At 42.7% G+C, this 15,320-nt stretch overlaps 1 protein-coding gene across 13 annotated transcripts in view; it reads left to right on the forward strand.

Moving 5' to 3' along the window:
• tanc2b (tetratricopeptide repeat, ankyrin repeat and coiled-coil containing 2b) overlaps window positions 1–15,320 on the forward strand; it is a 173,561-nt gene that overhangs the window by 85,029 nt on the left and 73,212 nt on the right. For 9 of the 13 annotated variants that reach the window (XM_037754845.1, XM_037754840.1, XM_037754847.1 and 6 more), the window contains one exon: window positions 2,841–3,020. In XM_037754845.1, coding sequence (XP_037610773.1) covers window positions 2,841–3,020 — 180 coding nt within the window. Of the gene's footprint in view, window positions 1–2,840; window positions 3,021–11,817; window positions 13,229–13,334; window positions 13,528–15,320 lie in introns of those variants that run through there. The other 4 variants (XM_037754853.1, XM_037754855.1, XM_037754849.1 and 1 more) reach the window with 3 other exon arrangements.

Raw genomic sequence — 15,320 nt, forward strand, 5'->3', positions numbered from 1 at the left:
ACCAGAAGTGACACGAGAGGGTGGAGCTAAGTACAACCGAATGCTGAATAAGACATTTTTAGGTGACCAAAATGTTAAAATTAACTTTCATGAACTGAAAACACACTGTGAAAGGGTTAAAGTTGTAAGACGAAAACACGGACAACTCCCAGACCGGACAACACCGTGGTAGCGACCTGCTAATCACAAGGTAGCCACGCCCTAAAGCATCCCCTGCTTTATGGTCTATTTGACTCTAAATGAAACCATAGTTTACTAAATGAACATCATGCTGTATTGAAGAAGACTTGAAACTAGTGATTGAGACCATAAACTCATGTTTACAATGTTTACTGAGGTAATAAATCAAGTGAGAAGTAGGCTCATTTTCTCATAGACTTCTATACAATCAGACTTCTTTTTGCAACCAGAGGAGTCGCCCCCTGCTGGCTGTTAGAAAGAATGCAAGTTTAAGGCACTTCCACATTGGCGTTACCTCGGTTTTGCACTCGGCGGCTCATGTTACCGCAATCTTGGAAAGGGAAGAGTGAGCGGAGGGATACTCAGCTGGTTGCAATCTGCAACCACACCACGAGATGCCACCAAATCCTACACACTGTCCCTTTAAAACAACAAATGAAACACATCTGCTCGTATAATTGTGTGTTTTGCATTGGAATGCATTCAAATTGAGTTGGATCTTGACTGCTGATAATTGCTGCTAGAATACCAAGTCCCCCCGTTGGTATTCACACCAGGCTCTGCGTACATGAGATGAATTTCTAGGCTTGTGGATGTAACCGCTGCTCTGGCGGCTGTTTTTGCTTTTTGCAGTGACATTCCCCAGTGAATGGGTGGACTGACTCCAGCACTTCTGGAGCCACAAAGAGACGTGTGTGTGTGTTTTTTTAATTTATTTCTATACCATATTTGCATTACAACAACCGTTGTGACCCCTTCCTAACCGTCACACTGGCTTCCTCTGGGACTTGTCACGGATTAGTGTCTGATAATGGCTTCATGTCTCACTGTGGCGGCTGCTGTCTGATGCGAGACTGTTGCTTGACCAGTTGGTTTTACAGCTCCGTCTGCAGGGACGTGAGCCAGAGCTGATTCACAAAATGGATGTTGTGTTTACAGACAGCTGGATGTGTTTTGTTCAGCGGGGAACGTGTGTGTGTGTGTGTGTGTGTGTGTGTGAAGTTTGAAAAAAAAAAAGTTGTCATAATTTGTGGTTTTTGAAGCAAGAGAGGAAAAAGGGGTGGGAGAGTGATGGAGAGTGGTTGTTTGTGCGCTGTCTGTAATTACTGCTCATTGTGAAAGCCTCTTCTTTTGGTAAATAAAATGCTCTCTCGTGATCATGACTGTGCTCTTTTCGGTTTGTTTAAACACATATCAGATGGTTAGAAAATCCTCTTTTATTATATAAAATGATGGTGTATTGTGTTACTGCGTGGAGCTTTCAGAGGTCAGACAGGCTGTAGTTTATTACAGTGAATGTAAACGGCACGTGTTGCCCGCAGGGCTGTGCTCTCTTCTGGGTCACGCCAATCTTGTTCCACTCAATACTGGCGTTGCAATCTAGGGACCAGACTGAGGTGCTCACATATGTCTGTCGTACACTTTCTACAGGGTGATGATCATCAGTTGTCATTTGCTGCTTTCAGCTTGTTAATGTGAGGATTTGCTGCTTTTCTCTGTTTCATATTATTGTAAATTTAAGGAGAAACACTGCAGATAAAAATGGTTTTCATGCACTGGTTAATTTTGAGATTCGGGGCTATTTTGCTTCCATAACATGTCTTCTGTCAGACTAGTGGGAAAAAAACAACACATTTAGGTGTTTATTTTAATACACTTTGTCTATTTGCGTCTGTACAGGGCCGGCTCTTTTGGTGCCCTAGGCGAAATTTGGATTTGGAGCCGTGGCGCTGCTCTAGGGTTAGGGTTCAACCCCCCAGAACCATAACCCTAGACCCGTAAACCACAACACACATCAGACATCACCATGGTTTTAAGACAAAAAATTTTTTTTTTACTTTCATAAATAACGGTATATATTGTAATATAAATAAACATTCGGTCCCTGATATTGTTGGCTTCAAAGTGTTTTGTCACATTCACTACGATGAAAGTTACAGGGGTGAAAAGTGTCCTTAATGCAGAAAATGAGGAATAGCGCCCACCGGCATATTATTATTTTATATATATATTCCATAATAACCTTTCAGTATATTGTAATTCAAGTGTTCTGAGAGATAACTAGACTTCTGCACCTCCTCATGGCTCTGTTTTCAGACTTTAAAACATCTAGCCCGTAACGGGAGACTTTGGCCAATCACAGGTCATTTCCGAGAGAGAGAGCGTTCCTATTGGCTGTGCTCCGGCTGGTGGGCGGTGCTTGGTATTTCCTCAACATATCTCAACATGGCTGCCGGGTCACAAACTTTCTCATTTTACAGCAAAACAGTACACTACAAGATGTTTCTGAAAACATTTGAGGCGAGAAATAGGCATTACAGTAACAGAATATTGATTCATATTTGATCAGCGCTGCCTAGTTTGACCGTTTGATTGGAGTTTGAGAGTGATTGACAGCTGCTCAGAGACGACAAGGCTCCAGCTCAGCTCTGATTGGTTGTTGTCCTCCAGTCTGTGAAATCTTGTAGATGCCATTAGGAGCACTGGAGGACATAGAGACACATGATTTTATTCAGATTACCTGCACAGCTGTCAGGATATAGTGACCGTTTTATAAAAATAACTTTGTAAAATCATATTTGCTCCATTTCTACCTTCTGCTGCTATTAAAAGCAGAGAAAAGCCTCTCACACTGTTCTGTTTTCCCTCCCGTCCTGCAGGTGGCAGCATAGACAGCGACTGTGCCTTTGAAGGAGACTACGCTGTGCCCCCGCTCTCCATGACCGAGGGCATGCAGCACATTCGCATTATGGAGGGCGTGTCCCGCTCGCTGCCCTCCTCCCCGCTGCTCACCCACCAGACCATCAGTGTCAGGCTGCAGCCCGTCAAGAAGCTCACAGGTAAAACACACTGCAGTCAAGTTAAAGATGTGAATTAGTCGAGCAGTGTTGTGTGTTTGGGGAGCCGACGGAGACGTGGGCTAAATCTGGTCGTCTTGTACGCACGCACATCCTTGCCTGTAGCTGTCCTCCCCCGTACACTCATTGTGCTAATACAGCCTCCCTTAACCCTTCACTGCACCACTGTGCCCAATCAGAGGATCACACACAGCGAATTAAAACAGATTTCATGAGACAAAGTGAAGAGGAGTGGAATGCCTTCTCACCCTGATGGTAATCACTTACCGTATTACCCACCCACCCGGCTCTGGCCTGCGGCAAACACTGCAATTTCCAATTCTTGTAATCACCTGATGGACTGGGAGCTGTGGTCGGCTCTGCCCTCCTTTATCGCTCTTCATCTCCCGCCACCACTAATCGTTTCCTTCCACACTCATCCCTGACATTCAGAGAATGTGTGTCCCCCCTCCGTCTCCCCCATTAACTGGATTCTGTGTCATGTTCCCTCTGCTTTTATTATGGAGGGGGGGGGAAGTTGGAAGCTGTGGTTTGGCAGCGTCGTGGCTCACTCACTCACTGCTGTGCCGGTTTTCAAAATGAGAAATGAAATATTGACATTGCAGCTTCACCCAATATCAGTGCAGCCTCCACACAGAGTGGGTGTGAAGGACTTTAAAGCTTGATGCAGTAGTCACCACTAGGGTGCACCAGCCTCTCAGCTACTTTACAGTACATCATTAACCATTTCTGATATGCCGGAGGGGGGGAGCCTGATTTTTACATCATACAGAATGATTTATGCTCTCTATCAGGTCATCTAAAGTGTGGGTTTTTAAAGAGGAAACATAGTACTGTAGGAGGGCTCTGTGTGGGTTCAGCCATGGCTGTTTTTTGGGGGATCAGTACTTTAAGATTTCAGATCAAGATCACTCTTTTTGATGTTTGAGGAGACACCTTTGCCCCATTTGTATCTTTCTTTAACGTCATGTTTCGTGGCATCACGCTTTGATCAAAGTGAATCAAAGTGAATTTTTTGGATCGTCAGCGTGTACGTGAATCCGTGTGTCTTGATGGGCGTCGCAGAGGAGCGTGTTGTTTTAAGAATAGCTTGATTAATGACAGCGGCAGTGATGTCTCATTTGTACTATTCTTATTTCATAGGGTGAGGTCTGTTTGCGGTGTTGTCACACACGTCGTCACTTGGCGTGTTATATTGTGCCAGTCAGGTGCTGCTGGATGTGAAGGCTGCTTTCTGTTTTTAGATTTTAACTTGGGAATTAGGGATCCTCTCATTTATAATTCGCTGTATGTCTCTGCTTTGCACTTGCTTCATTTAAGCTTTATTTGTTTTGCCTTTGCATAATTTGTCCACTTACACTTGTCATTTTATGTGTGTTTGCGACGGTGAGAGATATAATTTTGGCAGGATTAGCACGTCACTGTGTTAATCCTTCCAGATTTATGTCTCCTTCACTCCACCTTTTGTGTGTTATATTGTAGTCTGTTGTAATAATTAAGTCTCTTAGGGCTGCAACTAACGATTATTTTCATTGTTGATTATTTTCTTCATCAATTTATTAGTTGTTTGGTTTATAAAATGTCAGAAAATTGTGAAAAATGTCGTTCAGTGTTTCCCAAGATGACGTCCTCAAATGTCTTGTTTTGTTCACAACTCAAAGATATTCAGTTTACTGTCATAGAGGAGTAAAGAAACCAGAAAATATTCACGTTTAACCCCCTGAGACCCGCCATTCTGACCGACTTTACTGTCTTTCAGAGGCTGTAGCAGGTTCAGTTTTAGAGCTAGAGTGAAGCTCCTTAAAGAGTCCATTGGTACCAACCATGTCATACGGCGGAGGCAGAGGGTAGAGCAGGTCGTCCGCCAATCGGAAGGTCGGTTGTTCGATCCCCGGCTGCTCCGGGTCACATATCGATGTGTCCTTGAGCAAGACACTTAACCCCAAGTTGCTCCCAAAGGCATAGCCATCGGTGTGTGAATGAGTATTTAGATTAGATCCTGATGGGCAAGGTTGGCACCTTAGCAGCCTCTGCCATCAGTGTATGAATGTGTGTGTGAATGGGTGAATGCTGACATGTAGTGTAAAGCGCTTTGAGTGGTCGGAAGACTAGAAAAGCGCTACATAAAAACAAGTCCATTTACCATACTAGCTTGTTATGAAGGAGGCTGAATAATGCTCCATTAGTTGGGCTAAATTTTGTCGAGGAAAAACTGGCATCATTAAAAGTGATTTGCTCCCTTACATACTGTATTCTTTTACGGTTATTCTTTCAATCACATGTCAATCATTTGTCTGTTCGCGACTTATCGTAGCTAAACCGCTCTTGCATAAGCAGGTCGGACTCAAGTGCCAAGAGGTCCTTCAAGTCCTCAAAGACCTGTGTCTGCTCTCAAGTGGCATCGAGCGCCAGATTGTACTCGGTCTCAACCACCCCGGCTTTCTCACCCTTTAATTAATTCAACTCAGCACCACTTCCTGCGCAGCTTGACAGCACCAAGCTTGTGTGTGTGCGTGTGCTGGCGTCAGAGGGCAGAACCCCTCCCATCGCCAGAGATGGTAGAGGTGGGAGAGAGAGAGAGAGAGAGGTGGCAGATGAGCGCATTAGAGAGCAAACAGCAGCAGGTCTAAAGGCTGCAGCACTTTGATCCCCCTCCCTCCCTCCCGTTCTCTCTCCCCTGGTGGCCTCCGCCAACCGCGGCCTCACTCGGCCCTCCTGTGGCAGAGCGGTGGTGTTGGTGAGGACTTGAGTTATTCAACCTCAAGGCTCTGATAGAATGAAAACGCTATGAAAGCGCTGACCTTTTTAGAGAGTCATTGAGTTTCTGATTTAATCCCCTCTGCCTGCATGAAGACTCTCAAGGGGGCCCTCAGATGCTCGAGGGGTCAACTTGTGAAACGGATTGTGAGGAAGGCAGGAGGCATACTGTTCCGTGTCAACGCAGCAGTGGACTCACTTCAGGTTTATTTTGGGGTGGGATCACAAGTTGGTAACTCCTGATTGTCTATGGACATTAAAATATGTAAAACCAGTTCCACTGTGTTACTGTTTGTGTCAAAAACGTAAGAAGAAGAAGGCATGCTTTAGGAGAAATTCAATTACTCTAGTGAATTCAAAAAGTCTGGAGATATTTACTGTAGGAGAGTACAAGAGATACTGGCCGATACAATACTAATACTTAAATATATATATGAACAATATACTGTCTGATATTATTTTTACATAAACACATAACATGAGCAAACACCTGAAAAATACAGAAGTTTAATTAAAACAAAGATAGATAAATAAATAAAGAAGCAAATTAAAACATAAATATCAATTTAGGTCACATTTTATCAATTAATTAATGACTACATTTATTTTTAATATTATTTTTGCTACATTTAAATACATATTTATTATTTATTTTATTATTGATTGATTTTTTTATTTGGGCAGGTTGTGTCCTCCATATGAGTGCACTTTAACCAGTGGTGGAAAGTAACTATGTACATTTACTCAAGTACTTTGCAACTTTGAGGTATTTTAATTTATACTTCTACTCCATGACATTTCAGAGAGAAATATCGTACTATTTATTTAACAGATTTTTCTAATTAATATTTTACAAACAAAATGTGATCAGTTTATAAAATATGATCCATTTTCACAGATTAAAGTAACAAAAGTATATGAAGTAGTTAAAATTAGCTCCACCTTGACCTAAAACAACAATGAAAGTACTGCTTACATATTAATACGTCAATAATAACGATCCAATAATATAGTCGTATAACACTGCCAGTAGCCACTATGCATAGTGAGTACTTTTTGATATTTCAAGTACATTTTGTTGCTGATACTTCTGTACTTTTACTTCAGTAACATTCTGAATGCAGGACTTTTAATTGTAATGGAGAATTTTCTTTTACTGCAAAAATTAATCGATTAGTTTTCACACCATTAAATTATAATCGGCAACTATTTTGATTATCGATTAATTGATTTGAGTAATTTTTTAAAGAAAAAAAAGTCAAAATCGTGTAATTCCAGCTACTTAAATGTGAATATTTTCTGGTTTCTTTCCTCCTCTTATGACAGTAAACTGGATGTCTTTGAGTTGTGGACAAAACAAGCCATTTGAAAGACATCATCTTGAGCTTTGGGAAACTCTGATTGACATTTTTCACCATTTTCTGACATTTTATAGACCAAACAACTAATCAATAAATCGATAAAATAATTAACAGATTAATGGACAATGAAAATAATCATTAGTTGCAGCCCTACTGTGGTATAACTACTTTTACTTAAGTAAAAGGTTTGAATACTACTTCCACTACTGACTTTAACCAAATATGGATCGTCTGCTTAGAGGACAGTGTCTTTAAACGCTGTGATTTTACATAATTACACTGTGATTTCTCAATGGAAATGTTCACTTCTCCAAGTCATGATATAATTTCAGCCTCCTGCTGTGCGCTCATGAAAACATATGTTCTCACCAGCAGAGCATGTTTCAGATATTCAACATTCCTTCACCGTCATCCACCGTGTTTACGGCGTCTATTTTTAGTCCGCTGTTATCTAAGAGTGCCGATGATTGCTCATTCTCACACTGATATCTCACTGGCTGATTGTTATTATGAGTTGTAATCACTGATTGCTTATTTGTTCCTTAATAAACACCTCTCTTAAGTGTCAGACTCGCCAGAGACCCCGGCCCAGCGGATTGATTGGCCCCGCTCCACTCTGAAACATTTAAAGGGAATTATTTCAACAGATTACACTGCTTTCCCCTAATTAATGGCAGCAATCAATACAATTACTCACTCCCCATGGGTTGCCACATAAAGGTGGAAAATTGCATTTGGCCTTAAAACATGAGAATCTGCTTGATTTAATTGTCCCACCTATTTTTTTTTCCTCCCGCTCTTTGCTGTAATTATCACAGTAAGTAATATGAGTATATGTGAAATCTATTGTCTCTGTGGTGCTTACAGTAAGAGAGATATGTGAATAAGTGGCACTGTGCTACAGTAAGCTGACTGTGTGCGGTGTGGATGGTCAGGATTAACAAGGCACAGTGTGCAGAACTGCTGAGTCAGGGTTTTACAGCTCATTGTGTGGGTGCTCTTAAAGGATCCACATTAAAAACAGTTGAGCTCTGTTAAATTAACTGCTCGCGATGAATGCTGCATTTCTGGGGCCTGTGTCATTGTTTGGTGGTATTAAGTGTCCAAATGGAGATGACAGGATCACTTGTTGGCATATTTCTTGCACAGATACAATGGACTATAATAAGATTTCATTCCGTCTTAAACCCCACAGCTGAAACTCTTGTTCAGGAAAACTATTTTGGGATTTTCAAAAGAGGCATCTGGGAAATGTAGGATATCATTACCTGAAGGAGTGATGAGGCAAGATGTGGAAAAGGCTGGTAAAACAAAATACTCATCTTGATTTTTCACAATATGACACCGTGATGTTCGAGTGGAGTTACTCTAAGAATAGATAGAGGTGCTTTTTGGTTTTACTTTAAAACCATCTAGACCTTTTTGCTTTTGTTATTCCAACACAAAACCAAACACTAACTAGTTACAGCTTCTAAACTGAGTACACTGTGAGGAGTGCTTCTTTTCTTGGTCCTGTGTGATGATAAACTGAATATCTTTTAGTTGAGATCATAGGTTCACATGGTCTTCATCAGTAGATGGAGTTTCTCCAGTTGTTATGGAATTGTAGAAGGACTTCTTCTCCATTTTGACTTAAAGGACCAGTGTGTAGCATTTAGGAGGATCAAATGACAGAAATGGAATATAATAATAATAATAAGTATATTTTCTTTAGTGTATAATACCTGAAATTAAGAATCGTTTTGTTTTGGTTACCTTGGAATGAGCTGTTTATATCTACATAGGGAGCGGGTCCTCTTCACAGAGTCTGCAATGTTGCACCACCATGTTTCTACAGTAGCCCAGAACGGACAAACCAAACACTGTTAACTTTTACTCGCTCCCGTCGCCACCAACATAAACACGCATACGTGGCATACGGGAGAGGCTTCAGTTGGTTGCAATCTGCATCCTCACTGCTGGATACCGCCAAATCTTACACACTGGACCTTTAAGAGCTTAGGTTCATAATGCCATGCAGGTACTACTATTAGAAGTAGTAGTAATACTACAGTGTAAAACTCCTCTGTTACAAGTAAAATGTTACCTAATAAAAGTATTGTCAGCAAAAAATGCTTAAAATATCAAAGTAAAAGTATAACTTATAGAGAATCACCCTTTATAATAGACCGTTCTCGGACTCTGGTGGATAATTTTTGAGTCAAATTATGGCTGTGTAATAAGCGGGATAATGCCTGTCGGGGTTTATTTCACAACAATGACCCGCTCACTGTACATTATCCATTACTTATTACACGGCTGTGTTGAATACTCGATTCGGATCGCTCAATCACGGCGTTCTGCAGTCTGTAATTTCTGTATAACAGACTGTTGCTATGTATAGCAGACAGTTGCTATGTATAGCAGACTGTTGCTATGTATAGCAGACCGTTGCTATGTATAGCAGACTGTTGCTATGTATAGCAGACCGTTGCCATGTATAGTAGACCGTTGCTATGGCCGCAGCTCTGATGTCGGACTCTGGCGGACCGTTTCTTGTGTCAAAATATTGATTTCTTAAGTAAGTAGCTGCGTAATAAGCAGGATAATGTACAGCAAGCCGGTCATTGTTGTGAAAGAATCCCCTTCAGGGCGATGAGAGACATCAGCCCTGTCGGAGACTCTTTCACAGCAATGACCGGCTTGCTGTACATTATCCTTTACATATATGTATATATTTAAAACTAAGTTTAACTGCTCTACATGCAACTGGTATCTTGATTCATGACGTTGAATCATTTGTATGTATCTTTACCTGCAAAGTAACCAGGTGTACCGGCTAAATTGCATCAATTAGGCTGTTAATTATTAACACATAAACGCCCAATACTCTCTCCACATGATGCAACCAAAGTTCTTTAAAAATGCAGTTGTTTCCTGGAGTAACTCTACCCTTATATGTTATAAGATTTCCTGGTTTCTGGACATCATAATGTGAATTCTGGACTTTTCCTTGAAGTCATCCAACACATACCTGCAGTGCACCGCGCCTTGAGCGTTTTACGATATCTCGTCCTCTCTGTGTATTCTTGAGAGGACGGCTGACATTTGGGACATTTCAATCTCCCTCTCTCTCCACGCCTCTTTAGCCAGCCTGGCGTTTTTACACGGCATCTGGTATCCTCTGAGAAATTTTGAAATGAACACTGACATTTGGGACCTCTCAATCTCCACGCCTCCTTACACCATGCATTGCACCTTGAGAAAATCGTTCTTCAATTATTGTCATTATTTCTTGCCTCAACCCGTCCCAGCCACCACGGACCCTCCAAATCATTTGTTCCGCTGAAAGGAAATGTGACATTTTCGTCTCCGCTGTCACAGGTGAAAAATAAAGAGTGAAGGTTAAGTGTAGGAAGGAGTAATTGAAATGAAAGTATGATGCCCTCAGGAGGAGCACTGAAGAACCAGCTGGATTAAGTGCCGTGACAGAAAGTCTCGTCATATTGTAGTCATCAGACAGATACTCGGGATGTTTTTTAGTGATGAAATATCATCACATATCTACCTTTTCTTCATTAAGTGCATTCACTTCTTTTATTGTAGTGTGTCAGTGTTACTTGAGGGAATTAATACATATCCGTATCTGTCATTTGTTGCAGTTTATTAAGTTCTGCTGATGAACGCTGGTGCAGAATAGTAAAAACGAGACACAACATCCAAGCTGTTATTGCAGGTTTTGCCTCAACTGAATTTTGGGAAATAAACTCTCTTGTCTGGGGTTAAATGAGAAGATTGATGCCGCTCTTATCTGTATGGTACACATTTAGTCCGTTTTAGTTGAACTCTGGTGCGGTTTGTTTGGGCAGTTGTGAACATAGTAATTGTACTCTGGTGGGGACCAAAACAACCGGTTTGAGACCGCTTGCGAGACGTGGTCTCCAAGTGAACCAAAACGCAGGCTGCCTGTGTGGGCATTTGTTGAGATGGACACAGGTAAACGACAGGTTAACATGAATGGGAGAGGATATGTTTGCTTGACGTCTAGGCCCAAGAGAACTTAACTTGAATAAAGTCCACAAAAATAGTGCCGTTTATGAAGTCATTTGAGATAAACTGGAGGCGAAGGGACTCATACGTACGGTAAATCAGTGCAGAGTCAAACTGAAAAAAACTTGGACAGCACTATATTGAAGTCTGCGATTCCCTGCATAGAAATTTGTTCCTTCGTACACGCCCCTCAGCAAATTGATTTGGTCCGCTTTCATTTTATGCACTGTGAAACCGTACCAGACTAAATAGAAAAACAAACCAAAAGTATAAGCTGTCAGGAGCTGCATGAAGATGTTTGGAGATGATTTGAAGACCACACACATTTGCACAAGATTTATAGAGTTCGATCCCCGGCTCCTACTGTCAACATGTCGATCAAGACACTGAACCCCAAGTTAATCCCCGGGTGCTTTATATCAGCCCGCTGCTCCTAAATGCTTACGATGGGTTAAATGCAGCGGTCATATCCCATGTATGTTCCTGTCTGTATATGACTAACCTAATAGAGCTTAAGTTTAAGTTTTTTTTGTTTCTGTTTCTCACACACTTAAACAACCTCAGTGTGCTCATTTTAATCATTATAGTGTCGTACAGTTAAAGCCAGGCATGTGATCAGCCACCCCCACTTGTCATCTCACTAGAATATGCTGCCTCTTGTTGCACCCAGCCAACAACAGACATCACTTGTAAGTTATTTTTTTCCCTGACAAAAACTAAAAATGATACCCAAAAACAAATGACTGTGATTATCCAGAGACGATGTTTGACCACAGGGATGGTCAGATAAGAGACTCAGGTTTTACGATGTAGAGGACTGGTGGCACTCCCAAACTTTGACCTGTTACTGTAGCACATCTGTAAGGCTTGTTGGTAGCATGCTGCAAACGCTGGTTGGAGATGTCGCCCTTGGGAAATAAGTGTGACTGGAGGAGATTAATAACAAACACTTAGAAAGCAGCGGGCTTACAGCCTAACGGATATGAACCCCCAACAAAAGCAAAGGCGGTGCACAATAAACTCTCAGCCCTGTGGGGGGGGGGGTTTGAACCCCTTAAATAGCCGTAAAACATGGCTGCAGCTGTACAAATACAGTTTCAAGGGTAAAACAAGGACAGACAGGGACAACCCAAGAGGAAAATAGAGTATTGAAGCCCTTGTTCCCATCAAACCTCCTCTGTTTTTCTTCACTTGTGATCCGATGTGTCCCAAAAGCTCCGTCCACGCACGGCAAAACTGTATCCCTTTAATAATACCCTCCCTCCCACCTTTTTTTTTTTTTTTTATGCCATTTTCTTTCCTCCCTCAATACCCACCCTTCTCCTCCCCCTCCTTTTTTTTGCTCTGCGGTTGCCATGACAACAGCAGCACTGCACCATTCATCTGTTGGAGACCCTGGGCTCCTGTTCCTATAGTGAGAGTGCGCCTCTCACATCTATACATAACACGCTAAGCGCTAATGCAGTCACAGAGGAGGAATGAGGAGCTCCTATGTTTGCTCCTCGCCGGAAAACGCTGTTTTTTCTTTTTTTTCCTTTTTGTTCGTAGTGGCGAAGGTTTCGGTCACCTGTCAGCCCTCGGTACTACTGCCATCATATAGGTGTCACCTCTGTGTCCCCCAGTGACACAGTGACTGCTGCGTTCTTCCTTCCTCCTTCCCTTTTCCTCCCTCCCCTTCCTCCTCCTCCTCCTCTCGCTCCTCCCGTCACCGCCACATCTTGCCTGGCTCTGTATCATTTACTGCGACTGTATTGAGCGGGCAGCATCAGCACTGAAACCTGTGGAGATTTCCTCAGGAAGGAAACAAGAGGGAAGAAAGAAAGAGAGAGAGAGAGAGAGAGCTTCTGTTCCTCCATCCTCTCCTGCTCTGCTGCAGGTTTCTTTTTCCTGTTTTCGTTTTTTTTTCTTCTTCTCTTTTTTGCTTATTTTTGATGAACTGGTCGTCGCTCAGGGAGGAAGGACTGTTCGTGTCGCTAGACGGGGAAGGAGGGGAGCTGGTGCCGTACTCCAGCCTTCAGGAATGCGAGATCTGGTTTGAGAATGGTGAGAGCTGCCACACCCTCTTTTGCTTGTTTCATTCCTCCATCTGTGCCTGCAAACCAATATCTCTCCCCGCCCCCCTCCCCTTTCACCTGCTGCTCCACCTTAGCTCGCCCCAGGTCTGTCTGATCTCGCAGCTGTGTCGGCCGCCGGTCCGAAATGACGCCTGTGCAGACATGGGGCTAATGGGAAGAGCACAGGAAAGTAATTTCTCTCCGTGAAAAATGATGCATTTGTCAAAGGGCTGCACTCTAATGACAATGTAGGCTCGAGGACCTGTGAATCAACCGGAGTGCGATAATGTAAGTGTTTTTTTCGTGGCGAGCTGCTCTGTTTCATGCGTCAGCGTGGGTGAGCATTCAATTGTCTTTGAGTGTGTGTGTGTGTGTGTCTGTTGGACTGTGCGTGTCTAAGCACAAGCTGTGGGCGGCTAATGGTGCTTGTTCTTGTTGTTGTGTGTCTCACTTTTCCTTGCAGAGCACAGCGTCATATGAAGCATATGGTTGGGTAAATGGGTTGAAGTTGGTGGGGAATAGTTTCTCCCCGCACCACGCAGTCGGCAGCAGCTTGTTGTTGTGTACCAGCATCACCTCGTCATGTGCCGGTACGTGGTCCCTCCCTCCAGCTCCGGTGCTGCAGGCCGCCCGCCTCCCTGCCTCGTCCCGGGGGACTTCTAGCTGGTGTGTGAACAGAACAAAATGTCTCAATAACAATGTCTGCCAGCAAAACACAAGCACCTCATCAGCAGCTGCTATCGCCGGTCTCAGGTGAATGGTTTTTGATGAGGCGCCCACAGCCCGTTTTCACACCACTTAGTATCAGCACCTGGAGAGTGCTTTGATGAGCTCACTTTGTCAGCTGTCATTCAGGATGCATCGGGCGATGACACTAAGAAGTTCAATTTCAGGGTGGATAAATAGCCACGGTGGTGGTGTCCAAGGTGGAAGGATGCCTCCTTGGTTCTTAAGATCCCTCGTGAGGTTATTTGAATCTGATGGAGCAGAATGAATGAGGGTGATATCCCCTTCATGGTTATGACACAAGGATTTTCGTGTTATTTCTCTCCCTCTCTAGATGTCTCAGCTGAGTGATGATTGTCTGACATTCAGAGGAAGTGTAAAGAGAGCAATTCAACCGGCACAGAACAATATAGGCACTTCAAGTCTAGTTTAACACAGTTACAGAGCTTGTAACAGACAATATAGGATGCACTACCTGAGAATACCCAGTGAAAATGTGCGACACAGTATAGCTATTGATGTGGCTGCTAGTGTGTTTCCCCAAGGTTATTCTCGTCTCTGCTTCCTCCTGGGTTTCTCGTAGGTGTATGTCAGTGCCTATGATCTCATACGTATTCACGAGACAAACCGTGGCGTTTGAGTTGCCAACTGATGTGCCCCACTTACCTGAAAATCAGCCAAATTAAACCTCACCTACCCTCCGCAGTGGATCGGAGTGATATTGATTTATATAATTGCTCAATTTCCCTCCCTTGCAATCCCTTGAGCGTGTGTCAGACAAATGGCTTGGGAGCCTGAGATAAGTTATGAAATAAATATGACAGACTGTCTAAAATCCAACCCACTTTGGTCAGTTTTTAGGCACACAGTGAATAAAATATAGCTCCAGCTGGAGTAATATCCAATGCCTCTGGAAATGAATGTTATGTTAATTTGATAATCAGTTGTTTAAAGGCTATAAAGACTCTTTTTGTGTCGACGTCATGGTTACGTCACGGTGTTAGCTGGAGGCAAAACAAAGGAAAGACTGGAGGCAAACATGAATCACCTCAGAGTAGTAAGCTAAAGTTACACAACGAAAATGTCATCTTGCTGTGTTGTTGGGTACCAGAATCGATATCGCATACATTTGAGATGACAAACTGTGATTCGAAGCTCTAATGAGCTACAATATTGGCGAAGCGTTTCAGAGATGGAGAGAGATGTTGATAATAGTTTAGCCTACTACTAATCACTGTGGCTACACTATCAACATTTTCTTTCCATCTCTGAAACGCCTCGCCGAAATTGTAAGACTCTCTTTTTGAGTGACTTTTCTGCTGGATAGTTTTAAGCCTCCAGTAGCTAGTTAACTA

Source organism: Sebastes umbrosus, chromosome 20 (genome assembly GCF_015220745.1).
Source record: "Sebastes umbrosus isolate fSebUmb1 chromosome 20, fSebUmb1.pri, whole genome shotgun sequence".
Taxonomy (NCBI): Eukaryota; Metazoa; Chordata; class Actinopteri; order Perciformes; family Sebastidae; genus Sebastes; species Sebastes umbrosus.